Below are 16,709 nucleotides of genomic sequence, written 5' to 3' on the forward strand. Positions count from 1 at the left end.
TGGGATATAAACCTAGCAGTGGTATTACTGGATCAGAGATAAGCATAGTTTTATAGCCTTTTGGGTATAGTTCCAAAGTGCTCTCCAGAATGGTTAGATCAACTCACAACTCCATCGACAATGCATTAGTGTCCCAGTTTTTCCACATCCACTCCAACATTCAACATTTTCCTTTTTTGTTATATTAGTCAATCTGATTGGTGTGAGATCTTATCTCAGAGTTGTTTTAATTTGCATTTCTCTGGTCAATAGCGATTTAGAGCATTTTTTCATATGACTATAGATGGCTTTGATTTTGTTCTTTGAAAACTGCCTATTCATGTCCTTTGACCATTTCTCAATTGGGAAATGATTTGTATGTTTATAAATTTGACTCAGCTCTCTATATATTTGGGAAATGAGGCCTTTATCAGAAATACTTGTTGCAAAATCCCCCCTTTGCCCCATTTTCTGCTTTTCTTATAATTTTGGTTGCAGTGGTTTTGTTTGCGCAGAAACTTTTTATAGAATCAAAATTACCTACTTTACATTTTGCAATGCTCTGTATGTCTTCTTTGGCCCTAAATTCTTCCCTTATCCATAAATCTGACAGATAAACTATTCCATGCTCTCTTAATTTGCTTATGGTATCACCGTTTATGTGTAAATCATGTACCCATTTTAACCTTATCTTGGTATACAGTGTGAAATGCTGCTCTATACCTAGTTTCTACTATATTGTTTTCCAGTTTTTCCAGCAGTTTTTTTTTTTTATCAAATCATGAGTTTTTGTTCCAAAACCTTGGATCTTTGGGTTTATCGTATACCAGATTACTATGGCTATTTACTATGATGTAATCTGTACCGAATCTATTCCACCGATCCATTATTCTATTTCTTAGGCAGTACCAGACTGTTTTGATAATTACTGCTTTATAATACAGTTTGAGATCTGGTATTAGACCACCTTCTTTCTCATTTTTCCCCCTTGATATTCTTGAGCTTTTGTTCTTCCAGATGAATTTTATTAATTTTTCTAGCTCTATAAAATAATTTTTGATAGTTTGTTTGGTATGGCACTGAATAAATAGATTTGGTAGAATTGTCATTTTTATTACATTGGCTTTGCCTACCCATGAAAAATTAATACTTTTCCAGTTGTTTAGATCTGACTTTGTGTGAAAAGTATTTATAGTTGTGTTCATATGGTCCCTGGGTTTTCTTGGCATGTAGACTCTCAAGTATTTTATATTGTCTCCAGTTATTTTAAATGGAATCCTTCTATCTCTTGATGCTGGACTTTGTTGGTAAAATATAGAAATCCCGATGATTCATGTGGGGTTATTTTGTATCCTGCAACTCTGCCGGTTGTTAATAATTTCAAGTCGATCAATCGATTCTCTAGGATTTTCTGAGTATTACATCATATCATCTGCAAATCATGTCAAGTGATAGTTTTGTTTCCTCATTGTCTATTCTAATTCTTTAATTTCTTTTTCTTCTCTTATAGCTATAGCTAACATTTCTAGTACAATATTAAATAATTGAGGTCATAGTGGGCATTCTTGCTTCACCCCTGATTGTATTGGAAAGGCTTCCAGTTTATCCCCATTACAGACAATGCTTGCTAATGGTTTTAGATAAATATTACTTAGAGAAAGAATGATATTTTCTCAGTTGGATTGGCCCAAGTCAAAAGAGGAGAAGAGACAACTCTGTCCCCCCAAATAGAATCATAGATTTCAAGCTGAAAAGTACCTTAGAGGCCATCTAGGTCAACCGCCTCCCAGAGAGGGAAAGTGATTTGAGTAGTGACTTGTCTGTGGGCACACAGATCTAAGTAACAGAATGGGATCAGAATCCAGTGCTCCTTTCATTATGCTACTGGCTCCTCCTCTCACATAGTTACAATACTTTTCTAGCCTCCAGACCCTGTGCATGATGGAAAATTTGCAATAACACATAATATTTACAAAAAGTGCTTTGCAGTTTGAAAAACACTTTGAATAATAGCTCATTTGATCTTTACATTGCAAGAATTTTCAGAATCATTGCTAGCCATTTAAAGAATAAGTCAAGCAATTCAACCTAGGCCACATGTGTATCATTATGTATAACCCTTCCACAATACTCATGTTGTGAAAGACTAACTACATTTTACTCCTTCCCAACCCATCCCGCTTTATTGAATTTTCTCCCTTGACCCTGTCCCTTTTCCAAAGTGTTTGTTTTGATTACCTCCACCCCCATCTGTCCTCTCCTCCATCATCCCCCTCCTTTTCTTTTTTTTTTTTTTATCTTCCTCCCTCTTCTTTCCCGTGGGGTAAGATACCCAACTGAGTATGTATGGTATTCCCTCCTCAGGCCAAATCTGATGAGAGCAAGGTTCACTCATTCCCCCCTCACCTGCCCTCTCCCCTCCTCCCACTGCTTCCTCTTGCCACCTTTATGCGAGATAATCCACCCTATTCTAATACACATGTGGCCTAGGTTGAATTGCTCGACTTCTTAGGGAGGGTGGGTGGGAAGGGAAGAGGGGAGAGAATTTGGAACTCAAAGTGTTTAAAAACAGATGTTCAAAAACAAAAAAAAAAGTTTTTGCATGCAACTAAAAAATAAGATACACAGGCAATGGGGCGTAGAAATTTATCTTGCCCTACAAGAAAGGAAGGGAAAAGGGGATGAGAGGGGAGGGGGGCGATAGAGGGGAGGGCTGACTGGGGAACAGGGCAACCAGAATATATGCCATCTTGGAGTGGGGGGGAGGGTAGAAATGGGGAGAAAATTTGTAATTCAAACTGTTGTGAAAATCAATTCTGAAAACTAAATATGTTAAATAAATTTAAATTAAAAAAAAAAGAAAAAAATAAAAAGTTACAAAAAAAAAGAATAAGTCAGCACAGTTTACAGACTGGCACTGCAATTTATGTATGTGCCACCAGGAGGTGATGGATATGTGTATCTCAAAATTCCATGGATGATGCTTTATTTTCAAACAACCTAAACATAGACAGGTAAGCACTATTTCCTGTCAGTAATAGAAAATAGGGAAGGCTAAATAGATTGGTGAAGACCAAGTCTTTCTAGAAAGCCATCCAAGAAGACACTATTTTGGGGAGGGGCCCAGGCAAACCTTCATTCTCCTCCAGGCAGCTTCCAAACTTCAAACTACCCTATATCCCCACCAGATACCTTACTTCTTCCCACCTCCACTTTGCATCTTTTGTGCAGCTTCTTCTCTCATTAGAATGTAAGCTCCTGGAGGCCTGGAACTGTCTTTCCTTTTGCTTTTGTTTTCCCACTACTTAGGACAATGCCAGGCAAATAGTAAGCATTTAATAAATGACTGTTTCCTTCAACCCTTCTTCTTGAAACTGATTTTTTTTTTAAAGTCAAAAAACCCTGTCTCAAGTACAACTGGAATCTAGGTATATTCACATATAACTAAATAATATATCTGGGAGCTGATAAAATTTGGTTGGTTGGGTAATGGGAAAGAGGGCAAGGAGACCTATATATTCCCTTGAATCATTCTTTGAAGGAAGGGCTTTTGTTGTTGTTCATTCATGAACCACTCATTGTGACCCCATTTCGGGATTTTTTTTTTGCAAAGATACTGGAGTTGCCATTCCTTCTCCAGCTTATTTTACAGATGAGGAACTTCAGCAAACAGGGTTAAGTGACTTGCCCAGGGTCACACAGCTAGTCAGTGTCTGAGGCTAGATTTGAACTTTGGAAGATGAGTCTTCCTGACTTCAGGCCCAGTGCTCTATCTGTTGTGCTACCTGGCTGCCCTAAAAGAAAGGGCAGCCTAGCCTTATCTCTCAATTCTCTGGAGGAGGTGCAGGATCCTCAAAGTCTTTAAGTTTCAAGGAACAACTCTGTGTTACTGAGTGACAAGGATAGCCCCTAAGGAAGAAAAGAACCTCCCCCTCTAATCGTGCCAGAAGGGAGGCAAGATGGAAAAACGAAGTTCCAAAACGAACTTACCTTATGCTTTGGAAGAACTGATGGTTGAGAAAGTGTGCTGGTCCAACAGAGCATCATCTAACACGGGGAACCTGCTTTTTAAATTTTGGGGGGGCGGGGGGGAGGGTGGGTGGGAACCTGCTTTTAAAGCCAGAGCAGCCTTCGTTATACCATAGTATAGAGACCTGAGGAAAGCAACCAAACTTTGGGGATGACCTTGGATAGATGGCCCAAAGATGAGACCCAAAATCCATGCAGATCTGAGATATCCCTTACTTATGGAAAAAAAGAAAAGAAACAGACACAGACATTTTACTTAAACTATATATTTTTACATAAAACAACTCTATATGATACAAGAAAATCAGATAAAAATCACAAAGGTATATAAGTTCTTAAAGGAAAAGTGTTCTTTTTTGTTCTTAAATTACACACATATATAAAAAACAGCCTTTACTGCTACCGGTAAACCAATTGACCCCATCTGCATTTACTGTTAAATTCTTGTGTTTGATGCGAGAAATGTCTATTGGTTAATGGCACACAGGTGACAACATAAAAGACTTAAACAACCCAACCAAATACTTCAGCATGTTTCTTCATATATTAAGTATATTAAAAGAGGTTACAAATGACAATTGAGGTGTGACCATGTTGCCCCATCATTGTATATTGACAATGTTCTCAATTATTTGATAAATTTTTATTCATAGTAGCAAAAAAGCAGATTTGGAAACTCTCTTTATTACCAAAGTCTCTTGACAGGTCTAAAAACCCTGTGGTTGGTCACAAGAAGTTGATTATTGTTGATGAAGGTTTAAAAAGAGTTAAATTCTGTAGAATTACATCTAAATGAAAGGGGGAGGGGAAGCCCACACACAATTGATAAAACTCTTCCTCTCGTAAATAATTTGCAGAGCATATTATGCAGTATTAACCTATTAGGGACAGGACCTTTGATTTTCATTAGTACAGGGTAAGGGAACTTTCTCTGCCAATGCAGGTTATCACCTTCTTGGCAACTCATATAGTCTTAGAAGGTTGCCTAGGCAAAACTTGAACCCCGATTTGAGGCCAGCTCTGTCTCTCAACTATCCATTAGGGAGAAAAAAAAAAAGAAAACTTCTCTTATAAATACAGAATGCCTTGCCCCACCCTAACAACCCTCCCTCATCCCCTTCTTCCCTAAGTTATTCATACTCTCCTCCCCAGGATTATAGCTCAAAAGTCTTTTCGAATAGCCATTCTCATAGCTGGTCTATGGCTAAAAATTATTGCTGACCAGTATTTAAACTGAAAATAAAAAACATTTTCTTAGGTGTTTATGTCATAGATGCTACCATGAGAGGTATTTAAGGGACATATATACAACACACACATAGATACATAAACACAAGTAGAAAAACAGTATAAATAAATTTTCTTTTGGTAACCACTTGATCAAGAAAAAGGGATCTGATATCATGTGCGTAACTCAAAAATACACAGGCACCTTGATGAGTGTTCTCCATTTAAACCATCTGTGCTTTCAAATGTAGTGCAAACAACAAATTCAGCCAAGAGTCACATAACTAAAAATAAACAACCAGCAACATCTAGTTGTACAGGAAGGTACTTTGAAATCTAACAGCATCCGTGTTGTTCCCTTAATGAAAGAGAAATAGAAAATCATGAGCTAAATCCTTAATCTCCTATTGGCCTTCTGTTTTCAGGGTCTGCCTGTCAAAATGGTTCTTACAATCCAACATTTACAGGTCCAACTATATGTACCCACAGAGGGGTGGCCAAAGATGCCACAGCATAGCACACAAAGGAAACTGGATAGCTCTTCATGTTTTGGGAAGGCAAAATTTCTATGTCCTCCTCAAGTGCCTGGTTATTGCCTGCTAACCAAGAGTTCCCCAAAGGCCCACTTCTTCATAGATTGTCAATCATAACGAATGCCAACCTAATGGCTATGAGAGGAGAGCCAACTGCCTTTCATGAGGATTTATTGATGTGCTATGAGGTAACCATTACATTTAAGTATTAAATTAAATTAATTAAATTAAAACAGTTCTTCATTTTAAGGTGATACTAGAATGGCTTAAAAAATTGTAAGACACTGACTAAAATCCACATGAGGGGAAGAATTAGGAAATTCTTGAGAAAGAATCCTATTCATATTTCTAAGGTTAAGACTAATAATTTTATGTTAAATAAATTGTTCTGCTAGTAATACCTGTTTAAGGGATCAAATCCCCTTTCAGACTTTGAAGAGTTGAAGAGGGGAGGCAAAGGCACCCAAAGGGATGCTATACATAAATATAAACTATATTTCTTTTTTTTTTAAAAAGTGATATTCACAAAACTTTCATTTCACAGTAGGGACCTAGCCAGTGCTTTCCTGTGGTGATACCTGTGATCAAATGCAAATCTTCAAGAAAAAAAAAACCTAAATATATTCATTGTTATTAATATAACTAGAATGGGATGGTTACTTGTTCTTCCTTGCTGTGGACAGTGGCCAGAGCAATAGTTATATGCTCAAAACAAAATTGTTTTTATAGCTCAAATCAGGTTATGAAAAAAAAAATCACCTGTGAGCCTGATAGATTTTTAACAGAAAGGCAGGATGTTGTCATGGAAAATAGGACTGGACCAAGAGAAGACCAGTCTTATAGCTCTGGCTCTACCACTAAGGGAGGTCACAAATTTTTGAGCATCAATTTCCTTCTCTGTTAAATGGGGATGAGGATCCCTGTTCTCTCCCCCCCCCCCATAGAGGGGCTATTATAAGGATCAAATGAGCCTGGAGATGTGAAAGGACTGCAAAACACCATGCAAACATAAAGGACTATTGTCACAACTGTTTCCCCAAACCCTTGGAAGCCAGATCACACTGTCTCATCCGCATCCACTTTATTTTTGTGCACACACTCTCAGCAATCCTTCATCGTGACCCTCTTGACCACTGAAGGTAACTTTTCTTTCATTCTGAGGAGCCTCATGAATCCGTATCATTTTATTCTCTTTGGGCACGGCACCGTGTTTTACAGACAGAGAAGAAAGGATGAACCAAGGCTGACAGCGGAGTCTCCATGTTGAATCTAAAAAACCTTATTTCTAAGCCTTGTAGGTAGTCCGATATCATTTGGATCTCAATACATCTAGGAGAATTTTGTCCTTACTATATATTTCACTGAAAATGAAACCTAAGGCAAAGCTTCTTAGTCCAAAAAATTTGTTTTTTGATTCAATCCATACTGATGAGAAATAAGAGCTTTAAGGCTACTCTGAGGAAAAGTGCTACAACACTATTTCATGAGTCAATACTAGAACCAACTTAAAGGGTCATTCTCATAATCTTTACCCTATCACACTAACTCCAATACACCACAGTCTATCAGACACTAACTACTCATTCAATTGCTACAGAACTTCATTTGATTTTTTTTCCTCAGAGGTTTTTTTTTCTTAAAGCAAGAAAACATTGAGGCAATTCTCAAAGAAAAACAGGATTGATCAATAGGTGCTTGAAGTTTTTTCCCTCCCTCAGACTGCATTAAGCTCACTTTTTACCACAGAAGATGTTCCCACACCTTATTCCCATAACACCTTGTCCTTAACCAATGTTTATTAAATGGCTTTAATGTGGGACCACAATATGTTCCGTCAAGATCTTCCTTTGTGGAGCAGCCTCTCTCTGAAGGAGTTTCAATGATATTCAGGGGGTGTATCAGATATCATAGATGAAATACTACTGATAAAGAATATTTTTCCATTTTGAACAAATCTGTAAACTACACCTTTGTTTATAGGAAAATACTTGTAATAGTCACTGTAATATTCAGCTGTGGATAAAAATTGGTGGAAATAAATACTTTTGAATAAAAAAAAGATCTTCCTTTGTGTTGTTCCACATTGGTCATTTGTTTCTGAGTTGGGGCAGATGGCATATTTCAAAGTAATTTATAAGCTATTTCTATTCTGGAAATCTGAACCAACGCCTCTATTGGTTCTGAGGTCTGAACAACTTTAATGGTATTCTCTAGGAAGGCCTTCATTGACAGTGACTGGTGACAGAGACTTCTGCTGGCCTCCATCCTAGACTCTAAATGCACAATTCTCTCCCACCCACTGGTGTTCAAGGAGTGGCAATAAGCCTTCCTTAGGGAAGATTGCCATTTGGGCACAATAACCCCTTCTTTTATATAGGGCTCTAGGTGAAACAAGGCATGGCTACTCCCAAGCTCTGAAAATATTTATTTATGGCCCAGGGGCAAAGGCAGATACAGGCACCTTTCCTCTGAAACATACCATGAGCTTGGTACAACCTGAGAAAACTCCAAGTTTTCCGGATGTTTCCTCCAAGACCTCATTACAGCTATCTCTGCCCTTCTCTCCCATCTAAGCTGTAGGGTACTGAGTCTCCACTTAAAGTGGGTTAGTGGGATTATGGGATAGCCCCCTTTTAACTCCCACCCCACATGTGCTGGATAACACAAATAAATGTCTAGTTGGTACAACTTCAGGCAATGTGAGGGAGGTATTTTGGAGACAAGAAAACGTCCTCTAATGAGAGAACCTAAAGCCATCTGCAGGAAGGATGGTAAGAGTAGGGGGAGGGACACAGTTTTTGTTTTGCCCCTCAGGCCCCTCCCTTCCGTTGAGGGAAGAATAGAAGGGGAAGAAGAGAAAGATGCTCTGAGTTCTTCCACATCTGTAACAGAGATCTGAGAGGTAGCCCTAAGAAAGGAGAGATGGTAGCTAGAAGGGAAAAGCTTTATTCATGCTTCTCCCTTTCCCCCCCTCCAATTGTTTCTAGCCTAGAACTGGAATTTGCCCTGGTGTGAACCTTGCACCTAAATAAAGAGGCACCTTGACTTAAGTCAAGGCACCCAAGGACTCCTGGCTCCTACACTTAGACCTAGGGGCACCTGGCATCCTATGGCTCCCAGAACATCTGTGCTGTAGGTGTCCCCCACTGGAGAAGGGAAGTCATATATATATTCACCTGGAATTCCTAGGATCAGCAGGTTCCTAATTTACCTAATTCCCTCACACTTTCCTTTGACCCCAGAAATGGTTTGGTTTGGCTGTGGAAAAAGTAATATTAGACATTTAAATGAATTGCCTACTATTTATCCCCTATTACCATTCAGCTGGATGGTGTGTGTATGCGTGTGCATGTGTGTGTGACAGCATCCAGCTGAATGGTAATTAGGTTATTAGTTATATGTGTGTGTGTGTGTGTGTATATCACACACATATATGCATTTATGTATGTATGTGTATATATACATGTATATGTCTACACACACACCCCATCCAACTGAATGGTATACAATTATATATTATATATAATGTACATATAAATTAAATATGTGCCAGATGAAATTTATTGTAAGTTTTATTGGATTACAATACCACTCTTCACATAGGCCCAGCCTTCATGGTCTGTTGCTTATATATCATAGTTGTCCACTTGTAAGTTAAAAATAATTAAAAGGAAAATTGTTTTGCAGTCCTGCAGACCACATGATGTGTGACATGTGCAAATGGTGCACTTATTTAGAGGACATACCTATGTTTCTTAAAAACCTGATTCCCTTTCTCCTCATAAAGACTCCATGAATTCATTTTTTAAAGCATCACAACATCTACCATGAGGGATTCACTACACTCATACACGATGAGTTTTAGATGTACACCTGTTGAAAATCATAGACTTGGAAAGGACCTCAGAATCATCTAATCCAAAATGCACCAGAGCAGAAATCACCCTATCATATTTCTGATCAATGACATTAGGAATCCCAACTAATTCCAATCCCACTTAACAAAAAAGAATGAAATTGCATGTTGCTTAGAATATCGGTAGTTGGATTAGAAAATACTTCGTGTTTCTATGGTTGCAACAGTCCTTAAGAAATATAAATGTCCCTGTACTGACTAACTGCATATGCATTTAACATAAACCTAGTTCCTGATTCCTGAGGCAGGATCCTCCACCTGTCCACAAGTCCAGAGAAGCAAGAGGTTTCTATTCTGGACAGAAGTTAGTGAGCAGCACAATTGTTTGTAAAATACAACAAACTCTGAGCCTCTATTTACAAAAAAATGCAGACAAGGTGTACTTCCTGTTCCTATTTTGTAATACACACATTCAGGGTTAACAAACATCAAACTCCTGGAGCCTAGATCACAATTTGCACCCTAATTTTCTGTTCCCAGTTTGGAGAGCCCTCGCCGAAAATCATGCAAGTCATCGATCTTCCCATCAAGGACCTCCAAAAAGTTCTTGAGTTCCATTTTTAGGTGGCGCTGTCTGTGTTTACTCTCCTCGATGTCTGTCCTTAAAGACCTCACTTTATCTTCGAGATTTTGATTTTCTCTCTCAGAAGCCTGGAATGAAAGCAAAAAGAAGAGTCAGGAAGATTAGTAATCACAGGCACCATCAATGACAAAGACATCCAATAGCATTCCAGTCTCAATTATTTGCAGATGTGGGGACCAGGAAAGAAATCATGGTTAAATGGAACCCAATTTCTCCATACCTGCAATCACCGTCCTCGTTTAGATGTTCATCACCTCTCACTTGGACTGTTATAATAGTTTCCTAATTAGTCTCCTGGTCTTGAGTCTTTTCCCTTTGCAACCTATCCTCCATACTGTTGTCAAAGTGATTTTTCTTAAACCCAGCTTTAACCAAGCCACCACATCTTCCCCCACCCCTGCCCTGGGGCTCAATAAACTCTAGTGGCCCCATATTACAACCAAGATGAAATAGAAACTTCTCTGTTTAATATATAAAGGTTTGTACAATCTGGCTCCATCCTACCTTCTCAGCTGTTTTACACATTACTCCCATTCATATACTCTGTGGTCCAACCAAAATGGCCTTTTTGTGGTCTCTAAAACAGGACACTCATTGCCTGCCCCAAGCCTGGCTGTCCTCCATGCCTGGATTGCATTCTCTCTCCACCTCTGCCTCTTGGAATCACTATTTTCCCTCTAGGCTGAGCTCAAGCAACTTTCCTTCCCTTCCACAACCACTGCTAGTGCCCCTTCCGCCTCAAAGTTACCTTTATTTACTTTATAATTGCTTTGTATATACCTATATATGTGCATCTTGTGTCTTCCACTGGAATGAAGTTCCTTGAGGGCCAGGGTTGCTTTGCTTTTGTTTTTGTATCCACAGTGACCTGACAGTACTTGCTTACTAAATGCTTGTAGGTTGACTGAATGACATTTTTCAAAGGGCCAAGGTAAATCCCAACAAGAAGAGATTATTGACTGTATAATCTTGAGAGGTCAAGAAGGCAGACATCATTGCTATTTTTTGAGAGAAACGAAACCCCCAAATAAAGGATATGACATCCCACCTCAGAATTCCAAAGCTGCTCTTGTCTGATTTTTTTTTTTTAATACTCCATGAAAAGCTGGAAACACATATTGTGGAACCCAAAATGTCCAGTCTCATGAGACCCCAACATGAGATCTCATCATTACCATCACCTGTGGCTATGTTTCTGAAGAGACTCTCATCACCATCATCGTTATCATCATCAGCATCATCATCACAATGATAATTATAATGACAGCTAGCATTTATAAAAGCACCTACTATGTGCCAGGCACTGTGCTAAGCACTTTACAAATATTATGCCTCACCCCTGGAAATAAATTTGGTCAATAAAGATTACTTGGGAAAATCTCCTGGAATCTGTAAAGGTTGCTTGATCACAGTGACTCAATTTTGGTGACTTTTCTTACCTGGGTTTAAACTGTGCCCCCTCTTAGTATCAAATTAGATGTTTCATAATATTTTGTCCTGTGGATTTGTAAAGTGTGGTTATTTTGGGAATATGCCCAGAAACTATTTATTAACCGGCAGCAGAGGCATTTATTTCAAAAGGAGAGTTTGTTGCTTAAATAGGTTCCTGATGTAACTTGGAATAAAACTACTACTATATCTGGAATAGTCACCTTTTATGTTGCTACTGAAATTTACATTAGGCCTACATAAATCTGATGTAGTGAGTTTTGGACTCTGCCCTCAAATTAAGGAGAAGCCTTCTTAAAACAGGATTAAAACAACAACAACCGAAAGACAAATCCTATTGCGTTTAAATTCTGGGGGCAAAGTACCAGGTATACAATCACTATTCACTTCCTCTGAATTAAAAAATTCTAACCTTCTTCATCTAGGAAGCTAAATGAAGTGAAGCTAGAAGATACTAATAAAACAAGTGCCTTCCCCAATGTCCTCTGATAGATGTTTCTGACCAGTACCTCTAATTTCTCTGTGACAAAATCACATTCCGACATGAGCTGAGGTATGATTTCACCTTGTTTTCGCAGATCTTTCAACTCCTGTTGGAAAAAATGGAACAGGAAATGAAAAGGAAAGAAACATGAAAACCATAACTCAGAAAAGTTATTTTTGCCAGTGACCACTTTTCACAGTTATTGACAAAATCAGAGTAACTATAAAACGTTAACATAGCAACCAACCCTAAAGATAAGGGTAGGGTGAATATTTTTATGTAGGGTTTACTAAGGCTAGATTGTGTATCATAAGGGTAGGTTGTATTCTATCACATTTTTTCATTAGCTTTAAACTTCTTAGAAGCTTCATAGACAAGGTAAAGGGATTATAGGTGTGAAACACCCATACAATCTAGGACTTTTTAGAAGTGCTACTTAATTTTGTTGAGTTGTCTTATTTTCCTTTTATTCTGTGTTATAAGGATAGCTCTGTGGGAATGGAAGGAGGAAAGAAAGGAGATGGATACATTGGAAAATGTGGGCAAGTGGGGCAGCTAGGTGGTGCAGTGAGTAGAGTACCGGCCCTGGAGTAAGGAGGACCTGAGTTCAAATCTGGCCTCAGACACTTGACACACTTGCTAGCTGTGTGACCTTGGGCAAGTCACCTTAACCCAATTGCCCTGCCTTTCCCCCTTCAAAAAAAAAAGGAAAAAGTGGGCAAGGTAAAAAACAACTTAAAGAGTAATTTAAATGTCTATAATATCACAAGTTTTTTAATTAACAAACTAAGTAATTGAATATTTTTTAAAATAATTTTAAATAAATGCACTTTTTAAAAAGAAATAAATAGCCATCATCATGAGTTGAGTTTGGATGCCAAACTAACGCAATTAGAACTAAATTATCTTTTCAATGAGAGGAACAATAAAATTCTAAATTTACAAAGTCAGAATTATTTTCTAACTTTTTGTTCAGTCATTTTCAGTTGTGTTGAACTCTTTGTGAACCCATTTGGGGTTTTGTTGGCAAAAACAGTCGTTTGCCATTTCCTTCTCTAGCTCATTTTACAGATGAAGAAATTGCATGAGGCAAACAGGATTAAGTGACTTACCTAGGGTCACATACCTAGTAAGTGTCTGAGACCAGTGTCTGCTGTGCTTACCTTGGTGCCCCAATTTCTAACTACCAGCCAACATAAAATTAAGCCAATTTTACATTAGTTCTATTCTTAAATAGAAATAACAAGAACGCTGGTAGTAACCTCATCAGAAGGGGTTTTTCAAAGCTAAAACTAGCAACTTTCTGTCTCCCACATCTTGCACCAGAAATGGTTGCTAATTGTTGGATTTTAAGGAAAGTATTTTCCCAAATAAAACACCACAAACTGTTAAAATTACCTGAAATAAGAAGAAACTGAGGTACAAAGTTACTGAGCAGTTACCATTTAATTTTTAAAGCCAGCATTTGTATATCTGAGGTCATCTGACCTCAGAGACAAAGAGTGATTTACAGAGGCTGATTTTTATAATAGAATATAGGAATAAAAAAATTCCAGAAACTTGTTTTAAATATAATTCAATTGGACAAGGCAGGTCATCTGGCCAGTTTGTTTCACTCAGGCTCTCTTTGTACTGTTGGCAACATCTAGCTGTCAAAGTGAGATTACCCCAGAAGTCCTTGCCCTACAGGTGATGCCTTTAGTAACCAGAAAGCTCACTATAAAGGGGAACTTGTGGCTGGGGTTAGCCATCACTCCCCTCCCCCATCTTCTAGTTGCCAAGATTCCATTACTCAACCTAGACTCTAGCTCCAGAAAAAAAGGAACTTATCCACTAACACTGCAAAGAGGAACTTAAAACTTTGATCAATCCCTTCTTTCTTTAGCTGCCAGAAGGGGGAACTCAGCCTTTAAAAAAAAAATCTTATAATTCTATGAGTATTTTATTCCTACAAAGATATATGTCTTACTCTAAATTATCTCCTACTAAAAAATAAAGTCTTATTCAATCTATTCGCTAATTCAATAGGTAACCTACATTTAAGAGCCTATGTATGTTAGCATGACTTAGCTGTTAGGGGTAGTTTTTCCTAAAGAAGGGAGTTTAATCCCATAATCAAACTAAAAATAAAATGCTGATTTCCTTTTCAAAACTTCCCATGACTGCTGAAAAAGTTGATACCATGATGTAAGAGCTCTTTTTATTTTTTTTTAAAAACAGCATATAGGCTTCACTTTACAATTAAAGGTGAGGCTTAAAATGCAAATACTCCTAAGAAAGGGAAAATCTAGACATTTAAATCAAAGTAAAGTAGGACTGACATCAAATGCTTTCCATGGAGCAGATCAAGAAGAGGAAAGGGCACTTTTACTTTACAGGAATCATGGGAGAAAAGTACTGTATAAATGTGATCTATTATTAATATTTAAAGTGCAGGGGGAAATCAAACCCAGCAAATTGACATATACTCAATGCTGGAGGGGCTATGAAAAGACGAACACACTGATACACTGTTGGTGAAGCACTACATTTGCCCAACCATTCTGGAAAGGTATTTGGAATTAAAATGTCCATTCTCTTTGACCCACATATCGCATTGCTAGGTACATATCCCAAGGAAGTCAAAGATAGGAAGAAATATTCCACATACACCAAAATATTCATAGCAGTATTTTCTGTGGTAGCAATGAAAAGAAACAAAATAGATGCCCATCAACTGGGGACTAAACAAACTATGGTATATGAATATAACAAGTGTTAATGTGCCATAGGAAATGATGAATATAAAAAATTTGGAGAAACATAAGAGGAATTATATGAACTGATGTAGAAAAAAAGTAAATCCATGAAAATGACACACATAACTATAACAACCTAAATGGAAAGAATACAAAAAGAGAAACTGAATGTTATATAATTATAATGATCAAATTGAATTAAAAAAATGAAAAAAATCTGCTTCCTTTCTTAGTAGAGGCGGAGGGACTATGGATATAGAAAATTACATATGTTCTCAGACTCAGTTGATGTCTTGCTTAGTTTTGTTAAACTGCTTTCTCCCTCTTTTTGGTTGGTTCATTCATTCATTTATTGTAAAGGATGATTCTTTGGGTAGCAGAAAGGGGAAGGATAAATTTGGAAATGAAGGTGATATAAAAATAAAAGCTATAAATAGAATTTTTTTAAAATTAAAGAGCAAACGAGAACTCCATGGGGCAAGCCCTAAAGTTACAGAACAGACCAAAACATAAATTCTAAAAACTTCCTTCTTTGAGGTCACATAACGTTAAAGAGATAGGATGTAGCTAATGTCCAGGAACTCAGTGAATTTGATGATACTAATTTCCTTGTCTCTCTGACCTTGCAAAACATTTCTGGGGAGAAATTCTTTTCTAAAGTCATTCTGGAGAGCTCTGAAATTTGATCTTACTTCACTGATGAGAATCTGACCTTGAATTTGTTGAGTTGATTGGTTTGTTGAGTTAATAAATTGCCATTTTCATATCACTAAGATGGAACATTTTCCAGTTGTCCTTTGGTTCTCTTCATCTTCTTGCAACATAGCTTGTTTTACACATTCACTGTCACAGTACCTTCTCAGGCATACTCACAAACTCCCATTTATGTCCAGCCAAAGGGCTGTTAACTTAAATTTTCTCCTCTTCTTCCTTCCTCCACCAAAATATAAAAAGTCAATGGGGCATATTCACTGGGATAGTCCAACTCTGGCTTACCCTCACATGACAGAAGAACAAGGCTGTATACAGATCATTACCCTAATGTGAGGGAGAGCTTTTGAAGATACTTTAGGTTGTTCCAGAATTACTGTTATTACTGAGTCCCAAATGCCATCATTCACAGTGCCACTGGGATAGCAGGGACAACACCAAGAAAACAGATAGAAGGCTGTCTTTAGTGCTTACTGCTTTTAGCTTTCTGTCTTCTTTGTCTCCTGAATGGTGCCCTTCTCCCTCTCCTCAGACCCACATGCAATTCCACTCTTTGGGCCATTACAAAAAATCACACTTGATTACTAAGCCTAGACCCTTCCCAGGAAGATTTGCATTTTTAATAGTGATAAATTCAAACCAAAGGACTAAAACTCTGCTAGTAGAATTTCATACAGCGGGAAAAGGATTTTCTGAAAAAACGAGATATGCCTGACCTCCATTAAATGCCTCCTTGGGTGAAGGAGGTCTGGAGCTCTGGAAGGGTATGTCAATGGAGCATTAGGTCATGCAGGTTCTGTTCAGAGCCGAAAAGGCCTAGCATTGGTTTTATGTCCAACGTCTGAGTAAGAACAAACTCAATTTTTCAGCCAATAGCAACTCTTAGGATTAGATCTAGAATGGAAAGGGACCTTCGAGGACATCTAACCCAATTCCTCCATTTTACAGAGGAGGAAAGAAAGGCCTCAAGACAGAAGTTGGCAGAGCTTGGATTTGAACCCAGTTCCCATGATTCCAAGGTTAGCTTCCTTTCCACTGCTGTTAGATGTCATGTTCACAC

General features: G+C 37.9%; 1 protein-coding gene across 2 annotated transcripts in view; it reads right to left on the minus strand.

Annotated features, from left to right (window-relative positions):
- Positions 1–4,262: 4,262 nt before the first annotated feature.
- The window catches only part of HOMER2 (homer scaffold protein 2), a 160,816-nt gene continuing 148,369 nt past the window's right edge, over positions 4,263–16,709 (minus strand). Inside the window, exons 8-9 of one of the 2 annotated variants that reach the window (XM_036735747.1) lie at positions 12,226–12,306; positions 4,263–10,335 (exon numbers count right to left, since the gene is read on the minus strand). In XM_036735747.1, the coding sequence (XP_036591642.1) occupies positions 10,147–10,335; positions 12,226–12,306 (270 nt within the window). In that variant the 3' untranslated portion in view covers positions 4,263–10,146. The remainder of the gene's footprint in view (positions 10,336–12,225; positions 12,307–16,709) is intronic. The other variant, XM_036735746.1, reaches the window with a different exon arrangement.

This window comes from Trichosurus vulpecula, chromosome 8 (assembly GCF_011100635.1).
Source record: "Trichosurus vulpecula isolate mTriVul1 chromosome 8, mTriVul1.pri, whole genome shotgun sequence".
Lineage (NCBI taxonomy): Eukaryota > Metazoa > Chordata > Mammalia > Diprotodontia > Phalangeridae > Trichosurus > Trichosurus vulpecula.